The sequence below is a fragment of the Pelophylax lessonae genome (genome assembly GCF_965119305.1).
Source record: "Pelophylax lessonae genome assembly, chromosome: 3".
In the NCBI taxonomy this organism is placed as follows: domain Eukaryota; kingdom Metazoa; phylum Chordata; class Amphibia; order Anura; family Ranidae; genus Pelophylax; species Pelophylax lessonae.
In genome coordinates this window covers 69,762,756-69,789,262 of record NC_138770.1, presented here as the reverse complement: position 1 = coordinate 69,789,262, position 26,507 = coordinate 69,762,756, and the positions used below count along the sequence as shown (strand labels likewise).

The following is a 26,507-nucleotide window of genomic DNA, read 5'->3' as shown; positions in this document are numbered from 1 at the left end:
ATCTGCAGTATATAGCAGTCTTGTGACTTTTATCAGATTCCAGCCAATCACTGGTAAAGCTTGTAGGTGGAGTTATCTGACTGTCCTATGTGACTGCAGGACCCCAGACCCCCTGTCTAGACAGTGCTGATTGGATCTGTGCTGATTACATGCAGTCTCCCATAAAAGTAAAAAGACTCTAGCAATACACACCAAACTGAGCATGTGCAGCCTGACTCCATAGACTCTGTGCCATCAGGGGGACAAGGAAGGAGGGGAGGGTCAGAAAAGACAGGATCACACAGCCTTTTTACACAATGTGGAGGATTAACCCCTTAAGTTCTGCAGTGAGTATAGCAAGCATGCTTTACTGCATATACAGACTGATTTTACTGTTGTGGGTTTAGTAACACTTTAACAATTCTGGACTGAACAGATGTAGAGAAGAGAAGACTGCAGATAAACAGGTACAACGTGTGTAGGAGAATTTGTTTTATCTCTGTGTATCACCTGAGACCAGTCACTTCATTGGGTATATGTAAGAGTTAACAACCACTTTAAACTAAAAATAACAACTTTAAACTAAAAATTGAATGGAGCTGGGCTTTTATAGATGCGAGAGAATAAGTCCCTAGGGTACCAGTAAGCGTAATTCTTAAAAGCCTTTAAAGACTTCAAATAGTTTGTTTGGGCCAAGCTGGCCTAAATGAACTATTTCCTTGAATAACAGACGTACCTGCAGGGGGCAGTGTATAAACTGTACATTGTATCTGCAGCCATTTACAAAAACATTTTATTATAATGGAATACAAGGCTTCCTCTGATTGGCTAAGATGGAGATCAGGATGTCATCAACTCATCTCTCCTCAGCCAATCAGAGGAAGCTGTGTACTCATTCATAAAATACAAAACATCCTGTGAATGGCTGAGCGGTGCTCAGCCCAACCTGATTTTGTTCTGGGAATGGGACAAAAAGTCCTTTCCCTGCTGCCGGAACACAGCACTATATATTGTATGTAGCTGATGTTATATCAGCAGGAACATCTGTTAATAAAGGAAATAGTTCATTTGGACCAGCTTCACCCAAACAAACTATTTAAAGTCATCATAAACACTGAGCTGGACTTCAATTCCTGCTCATTTAATTAATACAGTGGCCTTTATTCGTCTTGTTTTTAAAGCATCTGAGGCATTTGCTGGGAAAGCAGCGATACACATCCATTCTTTCAATAACTTTTTCCAGACCACCCCAAATGTTCTCTTTTCCTATTTTTTTGTTTATGACATCCTGATAATATACTAGATTGTATACAAATGCTTTGTTGTTGTTATATTTATTAAACACATAAAGTTTCTGGATGATATTCCTGTTGTTCGTTGTGTTGGTGCATATGCCCACACATGGGGTGTTAAGAGTGTAGAAGATGGCACAGACTGCATCAGGATTAGTATTCACCAATTGCTGGACAGGGGAGACGTTGGATCCCTCTGGTGGGAACAGCAGGCGATATTCAGCATGAAAGCCACGTTCTCCATAGGTTGCCAAAACCATTTGTTTTCCGTCATAGATTCTCTGGTCATTATTTAAGGCATTGGTAATTTCAGCCGCGTTTTCATTTTGCAGGATTTGGAGATTGTTGTTATTCAAAGAGAGACTGTCACATTCTTCTTTAGAGAAAACTGCTACATAGGCATATTGCCTTGTATCAGGCCTAAATATATTAAAAAAAAAATTATTAAATTAATAAAAAAGAAAACTTTAATTTGTAGAGCTAACGACAACTTCAGTTTAAATTAACTACATATATTCCAAACTTTCTTTAAGTGCCGGTTCACACTATAGCGTGTGCGGCGATCGCATGTAATATCGGAGCGCACTGCTCCTTCATTACATGCGATCGGATGTGCAGTGTGAATTCAGCCATACACTTTGTATGGCTAAATTCGCACTGCACCCGCACAAAAGTCGCACATGACCCTTTTTTTCAGCCGCATCAGGATCGGATCGCACAGTGGTTCACACTTGTGCGATCCGATCCTGTGCAAACTGTCAGATCGCACTGTGATATGCGATCAAACTGGGGGTGTCGTTAACATTTCATTAACACCCCCTGCGTATCGCATATGGCAGTGCGAACTGCCAGATGTGCGTTTGCGATGCGAGAACAGACTTCGAATTCGCAGCCTTCCCGCATCGCACAAGTGTGACCCGGCACTTAAACAGAAGGTGTGCCGGTGTTGTCCAGACATTCTATGTCTTATCCTGATTTTACCCTTTGATGATGTGAAGTATTATCACTTTTACCAATGTCTGTATTGTTCTTCTATTTTTCTTTTACTCAATAATAAACCTTTTACTTTTTTATCTTTTAAAAAAAACATTTATGAAAAAAAAAACAGAAGGTGTGCTAGGGCAATAGAAAAGCCTGCCCTCTGCCTGCATGCTACAAAGAAATCTTGCTCTCTGTGTGGAAGCAGTGGTCTGTCTGCAGAGGTCTGCAGGGTATCCTTGCTGAGTCAGAACCAGAAATTTACAATCAGTAAGGGGTATGAAAATCAGAAAAAAAAAAAAAAATCAGCCACACTCCAATTAGCTTTTCTTACAGTATTTTTTAATAATGAGCGAGTTGATGGCGTACAATGAAGTCTCCAACCCAAAATCAGCCTTCCTTGATGTGTTTCACCACTCTTCACTTGCAAGTGAGGGTGATTTAGGGTTGAAGACATCACTGTATGCAGTCAACTTGCTGATTGTTAAAAATACAGCAAAAATGACTCCATCCCCAGAATTTACATTGCTAAACATTGGTATGGAAAACATACCTCATCATTTCCACACCATAACTACACATAATCTAATGGCTTCTAGATTGGCTATTGTCCGACACTGGAAAACACTTGAAATTCCAACTAAACATGAAGTAATTACCATAGTACATACTCACGGTTCCTACAAACGCATGTTTGCTGCCAGTGAAGGTACAATTTCCAAGATATGGGCACACTGGCTAGAGTGGCATAATAATGCTCAAACCTGATATCCATACAGTTCATAACAGAATTATGGTATTCTTTGTTGATGTTACATTTTACTGAATATTACCATAAAAAGCACAAGGGATGTTGTCCTTCTCCCCCACGACACAGTCTGACCCTAAATGGGGGTTCTGGAGTTGATGGATAACACTCCTTACCCCTATATTAATGTATACCAAGAATTCCACTGCTCACTGTCCACCCATCTCATTGTTCAATTAGGTTGTCTTCTACGTTATATAGTCTGTATTCTCCTTTATGACTCCCTCTTGTAGATCACAAGGTAAAACAGACTACAAGTACATCAACTGTGTTGTACAAACTCCTACTTTAGGAGAATGGAAACAAGAGGTTAATGGGATCATGGAGGCGGAGAGGAGGGTGCTGGTTTCCCGGGGTCAACAGTCCCTTTTTCAAGAGATCTGGGCGGGCTGGAGGTTCTACTCAGAGGAAATCACTGACATTTAGAATGGTTGGGGATAGACTATGGAATTGGAGGTGGTACCATCCCTATTCTTACAATTAGCATTTGAGGTGTATGCTCCAAGTGAAATGTGGGGTCCCGGGTTTTTTTTTTTTTTCTGGCATGAAATGAGAGGTAATTAAAAGATTTGCTTAAATATAGATCAACATATGCTCTCAGACAGTGAAGAAATGAGTCCTGGGAGAATGTTTTCTGATGGGGCAATAAGTATATATTCTCTCCCCTTTTCCTCCTCCCTCCCTTCTCCCTTTTTTTCTCTTTCTTTTTCTTCACGGTGTGTATCACGAATTATGGTTTAGGAAGGTTTTGGGGATATGTTCCCCCTGATGACTTGCTGTTTGATAATAGAATTAATCACACATGAGTGTAAATCACGATAATAGGATTGAGGAAAACTTTTCTTTCCTCAAGGATTACTAATAATAATATTAACGGTAATCACGGGGAGTGTATTGGGCGGGGAGCGGAAGTAGTGTTTCTTTCGGAGGAGGGTATGGGGGGGGTTGTTTTAGGGGGGGGGGGGTTCTCTCTTTCAACACAGGGTGATTCACGAGACCATGGTGAAGAAAGGTCTTGGGGGTGGGAGATTTCTCCCCTTAATGATTGATAACAAGAATGAATCGCTTATGGATATAATTAACGATGGATGAGGGAGAATATTCTCTCCAAAGATTGTTAATGAAACGTACTGATGGTTATTATGGGAAGCATATGAGGTGGGGGTGAGGAATAGAGTTGAGCAGACACCTGGATGTCCGTGTTCGGCGGGTTTCCTCCGAACTTTAAAAAAAAGTCTGGGTCCGTGTCCCGGACTTTTGCCGAACTTTTCCCGGACACCGAACCCCATTGAAGTCAATGGGGACCCGAACTTTCAGGCACTAAAATGGCTGTAAAACACCAAAGGAAAGGGCTAGAGTGCTGCAAATGGCAGCAAAATGTATTTAAGAGCATGGCAAGTGCTCTGCAAACAAATGTGTATAGGGAAATAACTTAAAACAACAAAAAAAAAACAGAAAAATAAAACAATGTTCTTCATCTCTGAAGGACGAGGCCCATATGGAGTAGGAGGGAGGTTGAGGTGGTGGTGGATGTGGCGGTGTCATAGGCATGCGCACAGGGTGTGCCGGGTGTACCTGGGCACACCCTAATCACCTAGGGCACATTAGCATTATCGCTCTGTTTGCCAGTGAGGAGATGGGAAAGATCTCCCTCGGACCTGTTCTGCTCTATTTCACTTTGCCAGCAGGGAGAGTAATGTATCGGGGCCATGTACATGTAGGCAAACACATGCATGTGTATTTAAACTTTGGGGTGCACACTCTAATGCAATAGGCTGCGCACACCTATGGGCGGTGTAGGTGGAAGCGGCGGTGGAGGAGGACCAGGGCCGGATTAAGAGCATCATGGGCTTGGTGCTGAGGATTTTGAAGGGCCTTAAGGGCCGTGCCTTGGCATGCACCCAGAGGAGGAAGGGTGCAGCCATGCATGCCTAATTCAACATGGGATGCTGTCTCTGAAGCCCATAAACACATCCATGCATCGGCAACTGTCCCTCCTTGTCCGGCCTTCGTGCTGTGTGGGGAGGTTCTGAGGGAGCTGCCTGGATAAGCGAGCATAGAAGCCAGACTTCTGTGTTTACAAGTGACAGAAGAGCGGTAACAGTGAATATGGCCAACCCGGGGCATATATAAAAGGTAGGGGCCTGGAGCTGCAGCTCCAATAGCCCCTACGTTAATCTGGCCCTGAGGAGGAGGACGAGGTAGCCAACACTGCTTCTTTTCACAAATTTTAAATGAGGGTACACCCCAAAAGAGTGAGAAAGAGCAAAAATGGAACAATGAGATGGTAAGGTCGGTATCCATCGCTATTCTGCACAAGGTACGGAAAAGTCCAGTGGGATCCATGCCTGGTTCATTTTAATGAACGTGAGCTTGTCCACATTGTCTCTGGACAGGCGGCTGCGCTTGTCTGTTATAACGCCCCCAGCCGTGCTAAATACTCGTTCAGATAATACACTGGCTGCAGGGCACGCCAGCACCTCCAAGGCGTAAAGGGCAAGCTCAGGCCATGTGCCCAATTTGGAGACCCAGAAGTTGAAGGGGGCAGACCCGTCATTCACTACATGTAGGCGTGTGCACACATACTGCTCCACCATGTTGGTAAAATGCTGCCTCCTGCTAAGACGTTCCATCTGAGCTGCTGGTGCTGCTGTTTGTTGTGGCGTGCTGACAAAGCTTTTCCACATTTCGGCCATGCTAACCCTGCCTTCTGAGGTGCTGGTGGTGCCCTGGTTGCGTTGGCGACCTCTTCCTCCTCCTCCTCTGCCTTGTGCTTCCACTGTGGCCCCGCTGTCAGGTGGGAATGCCAGCAGCATCACGTCTACCAGCGTGCGCTTGTACTCGCGCATCTTGCGATCACGCTCCAGTGAGTGAATTAAGGACGTACGTTGTCCTTGTAACGGGGATCCAGCAGCGTGGTTACCCAGTAATCGCTCATGTGTGCCAGGCTGCCCAGAGGCAACGAAAGGCTGTCCTCTGTGGGAGGTGTATCGTCCGTGTCCTCTGTATCCCCCCAGCCACGCACCAGTGATGGCCATGAGCTGGCCTGGGTGCCACCCTGCTGTGAACATGGTTCCATCTCCTCCTCCAGCTCCTCCTCCTCATCCTCCCCATCCTCCAGAACTGTGCCCCTGCTGGACAATTGTGTCCCTGGCGTTTGTGTGTGCAGGAACCCACCCTCGGAGCCCCTTGCGAATGACTGCCCTGAAAGCCTTGGAAATGTTACCTCTTCATCCTCCTCCTCCTCCTCCTCCTCATCCTGTGCCACATCCTCTTCCATCATCGCCCGAATTGTTTTTTCAAGGAGGCATAGAAGTGGGATAGTTAAGCTGAGAACGGCGTCATCGCCACTGGCCATGTTGGTGGAGTACTCAAAACAGCGCAACAAGGCACACAGGTCTCGCATGGAGGCCCAGTTATTGGTGGTGAAGTGGTGCTGTTCCGCAGAGCTACTCACTCGTGCGTGCTGCAGCTGAAACTCCACTATGGCCTGCTGCTGCTCGCACAGTCTTTGCAGCATGTGCAAGGTGGAGTTCCACCTTGTGGGCATGTCACATATGAGGCGGTGAGTGGGAAGGCCGAAGTTACGCTGCAGCGCTGACAGGCGAGCAGCAGCAGGGTGAGAACGCCGAAAGTGCGCACAGACGGCCCGCACTTTCTGCAGCAGCTCTGACATATCCGGGTAGTTTTTAAGGAACCTCTGCACCACCAAATTCAGCACATGCGCCAGGCAAGGGATGTGCGTCAAACCGGCTAGGCCCAGAGCTGCTATGAGATTTCGCCCGTTATCGCACACCACCAGGCCGGGCTTGAGGCTCGCTGGCAGCAACCACTCATTTGTCTGCTGTTCCATGCTCCTCCACAACTCCTGCGCGGTGTGTGGTTTGTCCCCCAAACAGGCAAGTTGTAAAACTGCCTGCTGTCGTTTACCCCTGGCCGTGCTGAAGTTGGTGGTGAAGGTGTTACGCTGTCCGGATGAGGAGGCAGTAGAGGATGAGGAAGCGGAGTAGGAGGAGTTAGGAACAGGAGGAAAAATGAAGCGCCCTGCAATCCTCGGTGGTGGAAGGACATGCGCCAAATTGCTATCCGCCTCAGGCCCATCCGCCACTGCATTTACCCAGTGTGCCGTTAAGGAGATATAACGCCCCTGACCGTGCTTACTGGTCCACGTATCGGTAGTTAGGTGGACCTTGGCACAGATGGCGTTGCGCAGTGCACACCTGATTTTTTCCCCCACTTGGTTGTGCAGGGAAGGGATGGCTTGCCTGGAAAAGTAGTGGCAGCTGGGCACGACGTACTGTGGGACAGCCACCGACATAAGGTTTTTAAAACTGTGCGTCTCCACCAGACGGAAAGACAGCATTTCAAAGGCCAAGAATTTTGAAATGCTGGCATTCAGGGCCAGGGATCGCGGGTGGGTAGGGGAGTACTTCCTCTTCCTCTCAAGTGTTTGGGAGATGGAAAGCTGAACGCTTCCACGCGACATTGTGGAGATGGTTGGTGACCCAGGTGGTGGTGTTGCTGACAGATCCTCTGTTTGCGTGGTGGCAGGTGCCGGTATCACTACAGATGTGGCTGGAGCGGCCGAGACTGCAGCAGAAGAGGAAGCAGGATGAGCCAGAGACGTTTCTTGGTTTTGAAGGTGTCTACTCCACTGCAGCTCCTGCTTTGCACTTAGATGCCTGATCATGCAGGTTGTGCTCAGGTTGAGAAGGTTTATGCCTCGCTTCAGGCTCTGATTGCACAGGGTGCAAACCACTCGTGTCCTGTCATCAGCACATTTTCTAAAGAACTTCCATGCTAGAGAACTCCTTTGAGCTGACTTTGGTGCGCTCGTTCTCTTGCTGCGTTGGGCAGTAGCAGGCGTAGTGTCTAGGGCACGGGCGCTCTGCTTCTGCACCCTGCTCCCTCTTCTGCTGTGCTGGTGGCTCTGTGCGACCACCGCCTCTTCCTCCAAACTACTCAGGTCACCTGCATGACGTTCATTCCATGTGGGGTCGAGGACCTCATCGTCCTCCACATCATCTTCCACCCAGTCTTATCCCCTGCCCTCCTTGTCGGTCTCCACAATGCTGAACGCCGCAGCAGTTGGCACCTGCGTTTCGTCATCATCGGAGACGTGCTGCGATGATCCTTGCATGTACTCATCTTGAGAAATGAGTGGTTGGGCATCGCTGCACTCAATCTCTTCCACTTCTGGGGCAGGGCTAGGTGGATGGCCCTGGGAAACCCTGCTGACAGAGTCCTCAAAAAGAACAAGAGACTGCTGTATGGCTTGGGGCTCAGACTGCTTGCCTGATTTGCAAGGGGGTGAGGTGAAAGACGGTTGGACATCGGCTGCAGGTGCCAACTCTGACCTTTCTGCAGTAGACTGGGTAGGAGACAATGTGAAGGAACTGGAGGCACTGTCAGCAGCAAACCAATCTACTATCGCCTCTACGTGTTCTGGCCTCCTCACTTCTAGAGGCGTATGATGCCCTACCAAATACTGATGCAGGTTCTGTCGCCTACTCACACTTGTGGAAGGTGTTTCACTTGTGCGTGTAGCTGGCACAGATCGACCACGTCCTCTCCTTGCAACAGGAGCTCTACCAGCAGCACCACGACCCAGGCCACGACCCCTATTTGACGGTCTCCTCATATTTCTGTAATTTAAGATCTTGCCCTAGAAAGGTGTTTATTGAATAGCGGAACAAAACAACAACAGTATCGCACGGGTGTATCTCACAGTCAAATATGCAAACTATGCCACAATTTAATGTTTTTTACCCCAAAAGGGTGTATATTGAATAGTGGAATAGGATAAAAAACGGTGTATCTCACACGTACAAACACAGACTAGGCCCCATTAAATTTTTTTGTACCCTAAAGGGAGGATGAGGAAGAGGAGTAGGATGAGTTGGGAACAGGAGGCAAACTGAAGCGCCCTGCAATCCTTGGCGGGGGAAGAAGATGCGCCAAACAAATTTAAAAGGTGTATCTCACACGTACCGATACAGACTATGCCGTAATTTAATTTTTTACACTCCAAAAGGGTGTATATTGAATAGCGGAATAGGAAAAATTTTATAATACGGTGTATCTCACACGTACAAACACAGACTAGGCCCCGATTACAATTTTCTGTACCCTAAAGGCAGGATGAGGAAGAGGAGTAGGAAGAGTTGGGAACAGGAGGCAAACTGAAGCGCCCTGCAATCCTTGGCGGGGGAAGGAGATGCGCCAAACAAATTGAAAAGGTGTATCTCACATGTACCGATACAGACTATGCCGTAATTTAATTTTTTACACTCCAAAAGGGTGTATATTGAATAGCGGAATAGGAAAAATTTTATAATACGGTGTATCTCACACGTACAAACACAGACTAGGCCCCGATTAGAATTTTTTGTACCCTAAAGGCAGGATGAGGAAGAGGAGTAGGAGGAGTTGGGAACAGGAGGCAAACTGAAGCGCCCTGCAATCCTCGGCGGTAGAAGGAGATGCGCCAAACAAATTTAAAAAGGTGTATCTCACATGTACCGATATAGACTATCCCGCAATTTAATTTTTTACACTCAAAGAGGGTGTATATTGAATAGCGGAATAGGACAAATTTTACAAAACGGTGTATCTCACACGTACAAACACAAACTAGGCCCCGATTACAATTTTTTGTACCCTAAAGGCAGGATGAGGAAGAGGAGTAGGAGGAGCAGGCAGGAGGCAGACTGAAGCACCCTCAAATCCTCGGCAGTATGAGATGCGCCCCAAAAATTGGAAAGGTGTATCTCACACGTACTGACACAGACTATCACGCAATTTAATTGTTTATACCCAAAGGTTTTGATTAAATAGCGGAATAGAAAATATGATAAAAAAAAAAGTGTATGTATATCACACGTACACAACCACACTAGGCCCCAATTACTATTGTTTGTACCCCTAAAGGCAGGATGAGGAGTAGGAGGAGTATGGAACAGGCAGCACCCTCAAATCTTCAGAAGTATGAGATGAACCCCAAAAACTTGGAAATGTGTATCTCACACGTACCAACACAGACTATCCCGCAATTTAATTGATCCCCAAAGGTTTTTATTGAATAGCGGAATAGGAAATATGATCAAAAAAAGTGTATGTATCTCACACGTACAGAAGCACACTAGGCCCCAATTACTATTGTTTGTACCCCTAAAATGATGGATGAGGAGTAGGAGGAGTATGGAACAGGTAGCACCCTCAAATCTTCAGAAGTATGAGATGAACCCCAAAAACTTGGAAAGGTGGATCTCACACGTACCAACACAGACTATCCCCCAATTTAACTGATCCCCAAAGGTTTTTGATTAAATAGCGGAATAGAAAATATGCTCAAAAAAAAGTGTATGTATATCACACGTACACAACCACACTAGGCCCCAATTACTATTGTTTGTACCCCTAAAAGGATGGATGAGGAGTAGGAGGAGTATGGAACAGGCAGCACCCTCAAATGTTCAGAAGTATGAGATGAACCCCAAAAACTTGGAAAGGTGGATCTCACACGTACCAACACAGACTATCCCCCAATTTAACTGATCCCCAAAGGTTTTTGATTAAATAGCGGAATAGAAAATATGATCCAAAAAAGTGTATGTATATCACACGTACACAACCACACTAGGCCCCAATTACTATTGTTTGTACCCCTAAAAGGATGGATGAGGAGTAGGAGGAGTATGGAACAGGCAGCACCCTCAAATGTTCAGAAGTATGAGATGAACCCCAAAAACTTGGAAAGGTGGATCGCACACGTACCAACACAGACTATCCCCCAATTTAACTGATCCCCAAAGGTTTTTGATTAAATAGCGGAATAGAAAATATGATCCAAAAAAGTGTATGTATATCACACGTACACAACCACACTAGGCCCCAATTACTATTGTTTGTACCCCTAAAAGGCTGGATGAGGAGTAGGGGGAGTATGGAACAGGCAGCACCCTCAAATCTTCAGAAGTATGAGATGAACCCCAAAAACCCCAAATATCATTCAGCTCTGCTGCAGGCCACAACTTAATTTTTTTTAACCCAAGGCTGTATATTGAATAGTGGAATAGAAAAAAAGTGTATGATTTTTGAAACCACTCAATATTAGCACATATGAACTGAACACAGCAGTGTATGATCAGTCACTCAGCACAGCACAGCTGAAGGAAAAAGGCTGCACACAGTGCCTGATAGAAAAATACTTTTCTCCCTCCTCCTCAGTGGGCAAAAAAGATTGTGTGCACTGCACCCCAAAAAGATTGTGTTCACTGTACCCCAAAAAGATTGTGTTCACTGCACCCCAAAAAGATTGTGTTCACTGCACCCCAAAAATATTGTGTTCACTGTACCCCAAAAAGATTGAGTTCACTGCACCCCAAAAAGATTGTGTTCACTGCACCCCCAAAAAGATTGTGTTCACTGCAGCCCACACACAGCAAAATGGATGTGGATCACTGACACCTGCCTATCTCCTATCCCACACCACACAGCAATATCGATTGTAGTTTGTAGAACACACTTTCCCTAAAAATCAGCAGACTCTATCCCTAACAGGATTGATAAGATCGTAGATCGGGACTGCAAACCCCACCCCACACAGCAATATCGATTGTAGTTTGTAGAACACACTTTCCCTAAAAATCAGCAGACTCTATCCCTAACAGGATTGATAAGATCGTAGATCGGGACTGCAAACCCCACCCCACACAGCAATATCGATTGTAGTTTGTAGAACACACTTTCCCTAAAAATCAGCTCTCTCCCTAACAGGATTTATAAGATCGTAGATCGGTTGACTGCAAACCCCACCCCACACAGCAATATCGATTGTAGTTTGTAGAACGCACTGTCCCTAAAATCAGCAGACTCTCTCCCTAAAATGCCTACAACTCGCCCTGCCTAACACACTCCGACCTGTCCCTCAATTCTATCCGGACACAAATGTTTTTTTTTTTCCTGTCTGTCCCTAATCAGCAGCCAGCACGTTGATGTGTGCTCTCTCCCTGATCTTAACAGCAGAATGACGCCGCAGCGGCGCTGCCTCGAACTTATAAAGACTTGGTCACATGCTTCAGATGGCCAATCACAGCTACTGATACATTTGCAGGCATGGCTGGGATGGCTTAGGCACACCAGTTAAACGCTTGTTGATTGGCTGTTGAAAGCCCGCCATGAAAAGCGCGCCAAAGCATGCAAAACCCGGAAATAAAACGACCGAACACAGATTTTTACCCGAATATACAGTAAAGTGTTCGTGTCCGTGTTCGGGTAACAAAAATCCAATTATTCGGTACGAACACGAATAATACAGTCCGTGTTCGCTCAACCCTAGTGAGGAATAGACAATGTCTTATAGAATTGGAAATTCCAGAAATGTTTTTTTTTTAGTTTGGGTTCTTTTTCTATCTTTTTTTTTTTCTGTATTTATTTTGTATGTGTTTTGATTCCCCCATCCATGTTAAACAGAGTGGATGGAAGCATCTCCCCTACCCACTGTTGTATTCAGACAGTCCTAGCATCTAAAACCCAAACAGTGACTGCCAAAGATTAAATGCTGTCTGTGTTTGGCCCGCAATTTTCCACCAGGCCCTTTAGATTTTTTTAAACAACGTTTGTCAAGTCGGGTGGTACGTATGAATATGTTTCAGATAAGGAGAAACACGCTACTGCTTGTGGGACAGGTTGATCAGGTTGTGCATGGTATATCTAAATAACGTAAAGATTTTAATGGAGAGTGTCTTCCTTTCCTTTGCTACTTGATAGTGACTTTATGGAGCGGCCAATGACCCATTGGTGCCTGCACCCAATGTCGGAAGAGTAAGAGGGAGATATGTCTGCAATGGGATTGAATCATTTTCAGTGCACAGCTTTCAGTTTAGCTGATTTACAATAAAAGCTCAATTGAGCTTTAATATTTTTGAAACACTTTCAACCTGCAGATAGGTCACATGTTCATTCCTTCACAAGTTCCTTCAAAATGTTTCCCTGTTAGCATTTTGAGATCTTCCTGTAATTTGCTAATGAGTTTATCCACTTGATGACCAGTGATGTACCAGTACATCGCTGGACTTTGAGTGGTTATACCTGGATGATGCCTGAAGCCTGGTATTGTTTTTTTTTTTTTTTTTATTCAGCCGGCAGTCGGCTTTCTTGCTAAAGCAATCCTAGCAGATAATTAGCCACTAGATTGATACTAGATTGCTTTTACAAGCAGCGGAATGGGATGTCTGCCGCTCCCACTGCCTTCTGTGGCTCTCCCAGGTTCTCCTGTCCCACCAGGAGACTGGAATGTGCAGCTGGCAGTTCCACCAGCTGACCATAGAGCTGACTAGGGACTGGAACTGCCCCAATCATCTCTATTGTCTGAGAAATCAGAAGCATTTAATCACTATGGTTTTGCTGGTGGTAAACAAGCCGTTAGTAGTTTGAAAAAAGCACCAGATCAAACTGATCTTGGTATGATATGAAGCTTTAAGAGGAGAGATCTGGGGTCTATTAGAACCCAGATCTCTTAGTAAAGAGTACCTGTCACTGTCTATTGCTATCACGGGGGATATTTATATTTCCTGTGCTAACAATAAAAGTTTTTGGAAAAAATTAAAGGGACAGTTTAAAAAAAAATATTAAAAGTGAAAGCGCCCCAGTCCCCAGATACACATGGGAGTTCCAAGGCTGCTTTGACCTGATTTTCATTGCATTGTGTTGTGTTTCCTTATGTACTATTAAGGTCAAACACTTCTAAATAGGACATACTTTGTTCAAAGAAATGCAAACAAAGTTAAATACAGCAGGTTTGCTGACTTGCATTTGATGCGTATTCCAAATGCACATCAAACTCAGAAAAACAATGCTCAAGGACATGAGCCCTAAAATTGTTTGTTTAGCACTAGCCTTAAGGCCTGTGTCATTGGGTCTTTGTATGAAATGAGAAAAACTAATTTAAAACCCGCGCTAATGGATAATCTCTTAAAATTAAAGTTTCAAGTGAAAAAGTGTAAATTAAAAACCGTGTATAAGGTGCAGCTGCTGCAACACTAAGAAAAGCTTAGGGGAAAAATGGTAGATACAAAATTAAAGCAGCGCTAGCACTCAATAATAAAAAAATATATAAATACTCTGTATATGTGCTTCAATTAAAGATATATAACACTCTCATAGAAATATAAGTTAAAAAGGTGTGTATGGTTATATCAACCTTAATAAATAACATTCAATAGTGATATAAAATATAAAGTGCTGAAAGTAGTGAATAAGAACTTTAAATATGAATAAATTGCTAAAAATTAGTGAAGAAAAGTCCATAAATATATAACTCAATAATCAGGTGAAATATTATAGTCCTATAATATTTCACCTGATTATTGATTTATATTTATGGACTTTTCTTCACTAATTTTTAGCAATTTATTCATATTTAAAGTTCTTATTCACTACTTTCAGCACTTTATATTTTATATCACTATTGAATGTTATTTATTAAGGTTGATATAACCATACACACCTTTTTAACTTATATTTCTATGAGAGTGTTATATATCTTTAATTGAAGCGCATATACAGAGTATTTATATATTTTTTTATTATTGAGTGCTAGCGCTGCTTTAATTTTGTATCTACCATTTGTATGAAATGAGTTTTGCTTTCCTTTACAAGTCTGTGAAAATGCAAAACTTACTTGAAGCAAGTCAAATGCAGGTCAAATGTACCTGTCAACAAACTCTTAATGATCTCAGAAGCATCTCAAACTGATGCCATCTAAGCAAGCACAATGCTCTTTGACTCAGGCCTTTAATCAATCACAAAGCTAGTGAATGGTGGTCTCCTAAATTTATAGTTATTGGACACCATTTCCTTCCCCTTACTACAGGAGATGATGGGCCTGTAGTAATTAGAATACCAATAGTAGTAAAATGTATGTGCTATGAAGTAAAAATTAGTGGGGGCGTGGCTTGGCACGCAGCGCGGATGGCTGCTTGATCCCTGAGCTCCGGACCCGAAGCGGCATTGCACCCGTTCTACAACGGCAGACAAGCTGATTTCACCTACATTATGGGCAGGATCGGTAAGGCGAACCCTCCGGCCAAACCTGTGAAGTCCATCAAGGCTACCCAAGGCAAAATCATAGCCGATATATTCAAGGCCCAGGCGGCGCTCTCCAGGAGGCACACTACTGGGCACAAAATGGCGCGGAGACAGTCCTCAGAGGATGAAGAAGAGATTGACAATGAATCTATAGCCGCATCCGAGGATAATGTAAGTGCTGCTTCCCCTAGAGACAGGCAACTGACACTAAATGACATGATGGCCATTGCAGCTGACATTAAAGGCTCTCTTGGAGCTGCCATTACTGATCTAAAGGCAGATGTTGTGAGGCTGACAGATCAGATGGCGGGGGTGGAAAAAGCTGGTAGATGCAGAGATAAAGCGATCAAAAGACTTGAAGAGGTGACCTGTACTCATGCTGGACATCTAATATCTATGAATCGTCATCTTGAGGATCTAGATAATCGTGGCAGAAGAAATAACATCAGGGTCCGCGGTCTGCCTGAGACTGTGGAAGGAGGGGACATCAGATCAGCACTTACATCCATATTTAATAACCTCTTGGAGAGGCCTGCTGAATCACCCATAGAAATGGACAGAGCACATAGGGCACTTAGGCAAAAGGCTCCTGATTCTATGCCCCCGAGGGATGTTATTTGCTGCCTCACCAGTCACACGCTTAAGGAGGAGATTCTAGCCAAATCAAGGCAGAATGATCAGATCCTTTTCAACGAGGTCCCCATTTTACTTTTTCAGGACTTGTCGCCAATTACCTTAAAAAACAGGCGAGCGGTGAGACCCCTTTTAGAAGCTCTAAAGGAAAGGAATATTCCTTATAAGTGGAAATACCCGTTCGCACTACAAGCTACATTCAGAGGGAAAAATTACCTCTTGCGGACTCCGGACGATCTACCCTCCTTTTGTACAAATCTTCACCTAGAGCAAATCAGCTTACCAGAATGGTACGCAGAGTTTCTGTTGCCCTCTTCCCCTGTTAACCATCACGCATACGAGAGCTCGCCCTCAACGTCTGCCCACAAATCTCCTCACCCCAAAGGGGGCAACAAGACGAAGTTTAAAAATCAGCAGCTGCCCTTTGCTTCACCACCGAAAACACCGAGGCTGAGAGATCCGAAATAGCGCATAAGGCCTCTTTGTCCTGGATCTCACTTCACTATTAGGCTTGCGCCTTTAGTTTGGTATTCTACTTTTGTTTCCTTTTTTTTCTAACCCTTATGTTGGTAAATTACTTCTCAGCATTTGCCTTTGGATGACTTTGGCAGTTGTTGTTTCTGAGGATAGCTCCATACCGACATCACAGTTTCCATTGTTTGAGTCTTAGCTCCTGAGATGAAAAGTTATAAGAACTGTTGTGTCAGCCTTCTAGCATTACAATTTTTTTTTTTTTTTTTTTTAGCTTCACGGAGATGACACGCTCTCTGTGGCATTGACTTTTTTTCGCCACTAGAGGTCACCTTTGTTCAAGAAGATAGTTTGACCCTTCAGATGTTGGTTTCTTCTAGCTCGCTAGGATTAAGCAAAGAAGCTATGCTGGAGTACTTATTCAGGAACTGTCTTTATGGGCGCTTATCCTCATCAGTCAAGTTGATTCAATATATTGTCTGTGTTTCACTGATTATGTTTTACTTTTAGATATCGCTTGACTCGCTTATTCTTACCCTGCAATACCAGAAGGTTGCTCCTGTAAGCCCTTATCTACGGAACTGGACCTAGACATTCAAAGAAAGAGTTACTTCGTTTGATACGCTAAGGTATTGTGACAATATGGTCTAAGAGCACACACACAGACATGTTGTCTCAAGACATTGCAGGGTAGTGAGAGTGCCCAGGAGAAAGATCTTTTTTTTTTTTTTTTTCTGGCTTTGAAGTCATAAATGCTATACCTGAAATCTAAATCGATTTTACCGTTGCCTGGGGTACCCCCCTTGGGTAGCAGACATTATTCACCTTTTTGACACCTTCTGGACATCGTCATCTCATTTTCAGACCAAACATACCATGGTTTGCAAGGTTTATTTTAAATCCTGCCTGTTACTTAGCATATTTGAGAGTTGTAGAACTGTTATATGCTTTTTCATATTCTTTTTTTTATCACACATGCCGCTTCTTGTGGGTCGGGGTGTTACCTTGATTCACAGGAACTTTAGATACCCGCCGCTGCGTTGCGTTCCTTCCAACGCACCCACTAGGCACATATACTGTTGGGTTGTGGCCACGTGTTACTTTTCTAGTGTCACTAATAACTCAGCCGTGTAGCCTAATTTTTGGTTGACAGAAGTACCTCTCTAGTCGACTGGTCATATTTTGTCTTTTGTTTTCTCTTTTTCATTTCTTTACCCTTTTCATCTTTCTTCCCCCTTCCAAATTCCCACCCTACCCCCAACTACTGTATAATTGCAAGATGGCTTTTGCTCACCTTGGCAAAAAGCCCCTAATTGTTTCCTTCAACGCTAATGGTCTCAACATCCCAGAGAAAAGACGGAAATTATTGGGTGAATTAAGAAAGAGCAAAGCTCATATCGCATTCATTCAAGAGACACACTTCAAAGCGGATCACATCCCCAAATTCACGGACAGACATTTTACTAAAATCTATTCGGCCTCCAACCCGTTGGCAAAAACCAAGGGAGTGGCCATCCTGCTCAGCAAACACTCTTCATTTATTGTTGATAAGGCTTTGGCGGACCCAGAGGGGAGATTTATCTTCCTGGCGGGTTCCATGAATGGACGACCCCTGACGTTGGCAAACGTTTACTTCCCTAATAGGGCCCAAGTTACCTTTTGTGCAAAAATGATTAATGAACTTAAAAGCTTTGCGTCGGGTTGTATCATCCTCGGAGGAGACTTTAATGTACCCTTGGAACCTTTGAGGGATACTTCCTCGGGCAAAACCAGCATTGCATACGGAAAACTCAAGAAAATCAAGGAACTGTTGAGATCCTTGAGTTTGGTTGACTCTTGGCGTGCATTACACCCATCGGATAGGGACTACACCCACTACTCTGCCCCACATAATAAATATGCTAGAATAGACATTATTCTGATCTCGCAGAGGGATTTACCTGACTTAGTGGAGGCGAGAATAGGTCACATAGTCTTGTCAGATCATGCACCCATCTCTATCACTCTTAACTTTGACACAAAATATAAGTCTGACTTTAATTGGAGACTGAATCCTTCACTTCTTCTCGATCCAGAAATTAAAAAAGAAATTGAGGGATCCATTTCTAACTATTTTGGAGAAAACTCCTCACCCGAGATGTCACATTTGACAATCTGGGAAGCACACAAAAGCGTCATCAGAGGGGAATTTTTAAAATTTGGCGCGAGGAAAAAAAAAGAGAAGGAGAGGATGCTGGACGATTTGGTCTCCAAAATTGCTAATCTGGAGGCAAAACACAAGATTTCTGCAGCTAGTTCCATCCTAGAAGAATTGACTGACACTAGAAAGACACTGAGAGACATATTAAATAATAAAACTAAAAGGTCAATTTACTTCAACAAAGCAATATACTACGAACACGGTGATAAGAGCAGCACATTTCTTGCAAGGGCTCTTAAAGACCTGCAGACGGCAACACATATCCCATTTATGAGAAACAAGCAAAATAACAAGATTCATGACCCCAGATTTATTGCAGAATCATTCCGCTCATATTATGAAAGTTTATATAATCTGCCCCAACAATCTCGCCCAGCTAACCTTTCAGGTCCCAGAGGACAACTAATTTCCCGATATATAAAAGATAGTGGACTTCCATGCCTCTCACAATCAGACATTGCCCAACTAGAGAAAGACATTTCAACGGAGGAGGTTCAACAAGCGATCCACTCTTTGAAATGTGGCAAGAGTCCTGGACCCGATGGTCTGACATCGCAATACTATAGGTTAATGTACCCATTACTGGTAGGACCCCTGACTTCGGCCCTGAATGATCTTTCCAAACAGACACATCCTTCACCCGAATTTCTGACCGCCTACATAACGGTTATTCCAAAAAAGGATAAGGATCCGACCCTTTGTGCTAGCTATAGGCCGATTTCGCTACTTAACTTAGATGTCAAGCTTCTGGCTAAAATTCTTGCAAACAGACTTAGGCCCCTTTTACATAATATTATAGGTCCAGAACAGGTAGGCTTTATGCCTGGGAGAGAAGCACGGGACAACATTATCAAATCCCTAAACTTACTCCATGCTGCAAAGACTGATCAGTTACAAGGTTTGCTGTTATCTACCGACGCTGAGAAGGCTTTCGACAGAGTGGCGTGGGATTATCTCCTCGCCACGTGTCCACACCTTGGTCTGGGGGTCAACATGATGGGATGGATCGGATCACTCTACATGAACCCAACTGCAAAAGTTAAAGTTAATAATGTTTTCTCTACGCCCTTGCATTTAAAAAATGGGACGAGACAGGGCTGCCCTCTGTCCCCAATCTTGTTTATCCTAGCCTTGGAGCCGCTGATTAGACACATCAACGCAGACTCGGCGATCCACGGATTCCGGGTCGGGGACAGGGAATTTAAGGTCTCGGCTTATGCCGATGACCTCCTGTTCTACATCACTCAGCCCCACATCTCTATTCCTAATCTAAATCTTCAATTCCAAAAATTTAGATTCCTTTCAAATTTTAAGGTAAATCATTCGAAGTCAGAGGCATTGGACGTTTCACTCCCAGAAAATATTAGGTCACTTACTCGTGCCAACTGTCCTTACAAATGGGTGCCTAAATCCTTAAAATACCTGGGAATCCAATTAACTCCCAGGATTGACATGATCTTTGAGGCTAACTTTACCCCGTTATTAGCAAACATAGGCAAGGACCTCAAGAGTTGGAATACCAAGAATTTTTCTTGGTTTGGGAGAGCGGCTATCTTGAAGATGGTAGTTCTTCCCCGCCTACTTTATCTCTTTCACGCTCTACCGGTCAAAATTCCGAGTAGCTTTTTCTGTAAATTGAACACTATTCAGAGACAATTTTTATGGGCATTGAAAAGACCGAGAATCAAACTCCAGATTTTACAACGATCTAAACCCCACGGGGGTATTGGCCTACCAAATTTTTCCAAGTACCACCAAGCCTCTCACATTACAAGAGTGGTAGATTGGCATTGTCACTTGTTACAGAAGGACTGGGTAACCCTGGAAAGAGATTGCTCTAGCTTCCCTGCACATAATTTACTCTGGACGAATCCACTGAACTACCCATTGGAAATCAGGCAGCAACCATTGATATCCACCACTTTAGACATCATCAACCGGGTTGCATCTAAAAATCATTTAATAACCAAATTTGGGATAATGACTCCCATTTCAAACAACCCCGATTTCACTCCTGGTTTGGATTTCAGGTCTATCAATGGAGACAGGGCCCACCCCCAAGCACAGTTACGAGTTAAAGATTGTGTGAATGGCTCCAGGTTACTATCTCTTGACGAATTTAATAATTTGCAGCCTAAGGGATTTTGTCTTTCCTTTTGGAATTATCTGCAACTTCATAATTTTTTTCGAAATTCGAAGTCCAAACTGCATTTGGGCACTCCCCTAACAGCTCTTGAAGAGACTTGCCTTAGACAACTTCCTTGCACTAAAACTACTTCACAGGCCTATCAATGGCTGTCCCAGCCTACTGGAGCTCTGCCTGACAAATACAAACTAGTGTGGGAAAAAGATTTAAATCGCACCTTTACTGAAAAACAGTGGGAAAAGGCGTGCGTTTTTACTCATAAATGCTCCTTAAGCACGAGAGTTCAAGAAACTTCTTTTAAAATCCTGACACAATGGTATATTACCCCAGTACAACTCAGAAGTTGGTCTACGCAGATCTCAGATAGATGCTGGAGATGCCTGAGAGGTAGAGGAACATTCTTGCACTTATGGTGGTCATGTCCTGCCATCCAATCATTCTGGAGTGAGATCATACATCTCATAAAATATATCACCAACACCAAGTTATCCTTGGATGCTGCTTGTTGTCTTTTACACTTGCATAATTTAACTTACAAGAAGTATAAGCAATCTCTGGCTAGGCACTTACTCAATGCTGCAAAGGCAGTCATCCCTCTACACTGGAATGCTCAATCCAGACCTACTACAAAGGAATGGATCGAAAAAGTTAAAACTTTCTATGAGATGGAGGAGATTCTCGCTATTAAGAAGGAAAATGATTCAACTTTTCACAGAACTTGGCGACCCTGGTGTGAATTTATACTTTCTGACACTTTCAATAGATTCTTTGACCATTAGATTCAAGTGGTATTAGTGCTTGTCTGTCCTTAGCAATCCGAATCACACAGATTTGGACGATATGTATACTAAGCTTGCTTTGTAGTCAAATTGCTCAATTGTAACTCTCCCACACATTACCATGTCCCTATCCCACCTACCCTTCTCTGTTCCCTTTCTCTTTCTTCCTTCTCACACCTTTTTCTCTCCTTTCTTCTTTTTCTTTCTTTTTTTTTCTATTATACGGCTTAGCCGTTGCTGTGGGCTTTGCCCCCAGCGTTTAATTGCTTAAGTTTATTGCTTTCAGGGATCAGACCACAGCAGTTAGTATATTCTATACTTTGATTTGTAACATTTTTGTGGCTTGATTCCTACCTTGTATTTTATACATGTTACTCTATTGTATCAATATATTTCAAAATGTACTATTGTTGTTAAAGCTTTTGTTTGTATTTGATTTTCTTGCAATAAAGCTTTTTATTGGGAAAAAAAAAAAAAAAAAATTAGTGAACACCTATGATTCTATGTCTAGTACAAAACACTTATTTTCCTTTTCTCTTCCTCTTCCTCTATCAAACTCTTTTAATTTCCCTCTTTTCCTTTCTCTATACTCTCTCCCTTATAGAGAAGCATTGGATAGCGTGCAATTGCTGACAGCACTAAGTATTGTATAGTGCAAAAGTATACCTGCGCTGCTAACAAAACAAACTAATAAATAAATCTCAATAATTATAGTGTATAAATAGTCTGTGTAAAGTGCTAGTGCTCAACTTAAAATACACAATCCTATATCTTAAATACCAATCAATATAAAAATATACATAAATACAAATTTTATATACGTGAAACAAATGAATGTGAATAAAAATCCTTCAATTAAAGACGTGCTGAAATAGTGACAGTCTTTGTGCAAAGTATAAGTCCAAAGTGCTGCGTGCTCATAAAACAAGTGCCGGTGCTCTCTCTACATGGGTAGGTGCTCCCCTCCTGGACCCCTACTCACCAGAAGCCAAATAATACACCGCCTTCAAAAAATTTCCTTAGATAGGACGAGCCTTATTGGACCATCAACTCAATAGCTTTACTGTAGATCACATCATCCAGGTATTTGCTCAAAAAAAGAAAAGAGATGCTGGCATCGTGAAGTATGTAACTACTTTATTCGATGCACACAATACAAGATACACTTACAATATGGCAAAGGTTCAAGCGCCTAAAAGTCATCCCACGGGTTGCCAATCCAAACGACTGTACTTACTCCCCGTGTCCCCGTAACTCAGAAGGTGGATGTATTCAGGCGCAGTACGTACTCGGACGAACGGCTTGACGCGTTTCGCTCCTCACACAGAGCGTTATCAAAAGCTTTTGATAACGCTCTGTGTGAGGAGCGAAACGCGTCAGCCGTTGATGGTCCAATAAGGCTCGTCCTATCTAAGGAAATTTTTTGAAGGCGGTGTATTATTTGGCTTCTGGTGAGTAGGGGTCCAGGAGGGGAGCACCTACCCATGTAGAGAGAGCACCGGCACTTGTTTTATGAGCATGCAGCACTTTGGACTTATACTTTGCACAAAGACTGTCACTATTTCAGCACGTCTTTAATTGAAGGATTTTTATTCACATTCATTTGTTTCACGTATATAAAATTTGTATTTATGTATATTTTTATATTGATTGGTATTTAAGATATAGGATTGTGTATTTTAAGTTGAGCACTAGCACTTTACACAGACTATTTATACACTATAATTATTGAGATTTATTTATTAGTTTGTTTTGTTAGCAGCGCAGGTATACTTTTGCACTATACACTTTATGAAGGTACATCACCTTTTATACCAGCAGCAGCCTACTATACAGTGGTATCAGTATAATTATAATCCTCAGCGCTAGCCTTTAATCCTTAGCACTAAGTATTGTTGATAATTGCTGGTGACTATGGAAGGGCAGTGGTGGGGAACTGATCAAAAGGAATATGGTGGCTAAAGTAAGCTTGCGAAACTGGGGTAGGGTAAAATGAAGGTTATCCGGATGGCATACATTGGTTCATCAAGATTGTAATTATTACACAAATAAATCACAATGCTTACAGATGGAAAGTGTTTGTGATGTACTGTATCGCAGTGTGAACTTGTGTTTCAGTAAGTGGCGCGACGGTAATGATGCAGCTCCATAGGCACAGCAATGTCAAGACGGCACGTTCCATTTTAACCTGCAATAAAGAGTTATTTGATGAATGCACTTTTTATATATCCCTAATAATATAATGTATAGGTTCTAATTTCACTGTCATGTCATGTTTTACTGATGGAATCCATTTATAAATTTAGATGAACAGAACGTGACATTACACCTCCGACACACATTCGGCAATTTTAAACTGTAACATGTTGGGTATATTTTTACTCAGTGTGACATCATCTTTCACAATATAAAAAAGAAATGGGCTAACTTTACTGTTTTGTTTTTTTTTTAAATGCAGTGAAATGTGATTTTTAGTAGTTTTTCCAAAAAAATGGCGTTTGAAAGACCGCTGCGCAAATACCGTGTGACAAAAAATATTGAAATGACCGCCATTTTATTCTCCAGAGTCTTTGCTAAAAAAATATATATAATGTTTAGGTATTCTATGTAATTTTCGAGCAAAAAATACTGATTTTAACTTGTAAACAAAAAGTGTCAAAAATAGGCCTGGGGCTTAAGTGGTTAAATGCCATATAGCATTAAGACCAGACAGCGCTTGGTTGGCCACCAGTGTCAGGGTAGGTACCCACTCTCAGTACAGTTCCTCCATTCCCAGTATATGGCAGGTCCCACCCTTTTCTTTCTCCCTGCGTCAGGCCAAGGTAAAGTAAAGAAAAAGGTCCAGATGGTGGATTAAAACCTTTATTTCTCCTCCACCAATGAATAACAATTAAAACAATGTATTTGGTATCCAGTGAGCAGTCACAGACGGAGCCGGCATGGTAGAACGGTAATCTCCAGCGTGCGTTCCACTCGCTCCCATGACCTCACGACGTTACAGGAGCGAGTGGAACGCATGTTGGAGATTACTGCTCTCCACTCCCAGCTCTGTCTGTGACTGCTCACTGGATACCATATACATTGTTTTGATTGTTATTTATCAGTGGAGGAGAAATAATGGTTTTAAAACAGTATCACACCATCTGGATCTTTTTCTTTACTTTACCTTGGACTGACACGGGGGGAAAGAAAGGGTGGGACCTGCCATATACTGGGAATGGAGGAACTGTACTGAGAGTGGGTACCTACCCTGGCCCTGGTGGCTAACCAAGCGCTGTCTGGTCTTAATGCTATATGGTATTTAAGACCAAATACATCTGGTGAGTGACCCATCTACTACCTTCACAAGGTGGAGAGTAATCGGTGCCATTCACATACCACAAGGCTGATTGGCAGACCTGCATTGAGCACTTGCACTTTATTCCTATTCTGGCACAAGGAACATCCCCTCTTGAACTGTGATCATAAAAATCACCTTATATTCATATGGACTATACAGAGCACCAATGAGACAACAGAACCGTATCTATTTTATGCATTTTATTTGAACTGCTTTTTGTATGCACTTAGAGATATTGATGATCACTGCATAATTTGCACAATTTATTCGATGCACATATTTATATTTATTTATATTTATTTTGCATAATTCATTATTTACTAGAATTTTGGTTTATTTGAATTTCTGAAAGTACCACATTAACATATCATTAGCAAGCGCTATAGGTAGCTCCTTAATTTAGTGGCTTACATATATTTTTCACAGAGTGCAGAGTTCGGGGTTGCGTTACGTACATAGTGCAGGGTTCAGGAGTGTGCTACACACAGAGTGCAGAGATCAGCCTTCTTCCACAGCTGCTTACCTCTGCATCTCCCATCTCACTTTCACCCCTCTTGAGTTCTGACCTCTGCATTCAACCTCCCCTCCTCCTTAAAAGCTCCACCATCTTCCACATGTCTTACTTCTGTTGCTGTATTAAACTGAAGCACCCAGCTGGATCTTATACCTCCCTAAACACTGTAGATGGCTCCTCCTCTCTAACTTGCAGGGAAATCATCCAGTGGGGGTTTCTACATCCACAATGCACTCCGAACACCTTCTTCTCCCTTTTCCCCATCCTGCACTCTGCAGATCTGTGGGGGACAAGCTGTCACTGGTAAACACAGAAGCTGGACTTCTGTGTTTACAAGTGATAGTAGTGAATAGGGAGCAGAGGGCCTGAGCCAGAGGTAGTGGAACTGAGTTCCACAAAGTTCCAGCTGAAAAAAAGCCATGGGCACAAAATAACGCAGGCACACTCCAAAATCTTCTTTAAAATCTCTCCAGAAAAGTGACTGCTGTTAAAGCTGCAAAATAAGGGTGAAGAGATAATGCCATAACAATGGCCATGGCATTAGAATGGGATATCCAAACAAAACATGTATGATAGTCCCCTGTCCACACATTTTGATCACACCATGTGCCTAAAAAGTGAGGAGTCAGTGATGTGATAAGTCATAGGGGTTGAGAAAAATAGGCTCTTCATTTTGTAAAGACATTTTCCCTTTGCTGGGGAATGAGGTGGAGCTCATCAGCCCATCATCTACGGCAGCCTTTCTTAACCTTTTCAACACAGAGAAGCCCTTGAAATAAATTTCTGGTCTCGGGGAACCCCTAAAAATCTACAACTCATGACACATTAGTGTGACAATCAGTGGGAAGAACACTCCTTACTCTTGTCATCATTGGGAAGAATTACCCCCTTACAGATACCTAAAAGGAACAATGGTGTCATGGAAACTTATCTGAGAGGAAGAAATTGCCTATTGCTCAAAGAAACCCTAGCAACCTCAGGAGGAACCCTAGGCTTCCATGAAACCCTGGTTGAGAAATCCTGATCTACGATAATCACACTCAAGCAATAATACAGTTTATTTGTCCTTGTACATAATTGGGTATTCCTTGCAAGGTGAATTTTCACCATGTTGTGAACAGCCTATGTGCCTTTAGTAAATCAATCCCAATGAGTTCTGTAAACAAGCTGACCCCCTTTACCATTCAAAACTTCAAAAGGATAACATGCTAACAATGTTAAAAGTTCAATTTCTTACCTGCATTATTTTAGGGTGAAATATTTTCTATGTCCACAGC

The 26,507-nt window shown here is 43.0% G+C and overlaps 1 protein-coding gene across 1 annotated transcript; it reads right to left on the bottom strand.

Moving 5' to 3' along the window:
• Positions 1–1,120: 1,120 nt before the first annotated feature.
• Positions 1,121–26,507, bottom strand: LOC309550082 (uncharacterized protein; the record flags this gene model as incomplete). The annotated part of the gene is made up of 3 exons (XM_082250544.1): positions 26,468–26,507; positions 23,443–23,564; positions 1,121–1,691 (listed from the first exon to the last, which is right to left on the bottom strand). The coding sequence occupies exons 1-3, from the start codon at positions 26,471–26,473 to the stop codon at positions 1,121–1,123; spliced, it is 699 nt and encodes a 232-aa protein (XP_082106670.1). The 5' UTR covers positions 26,474–26,507.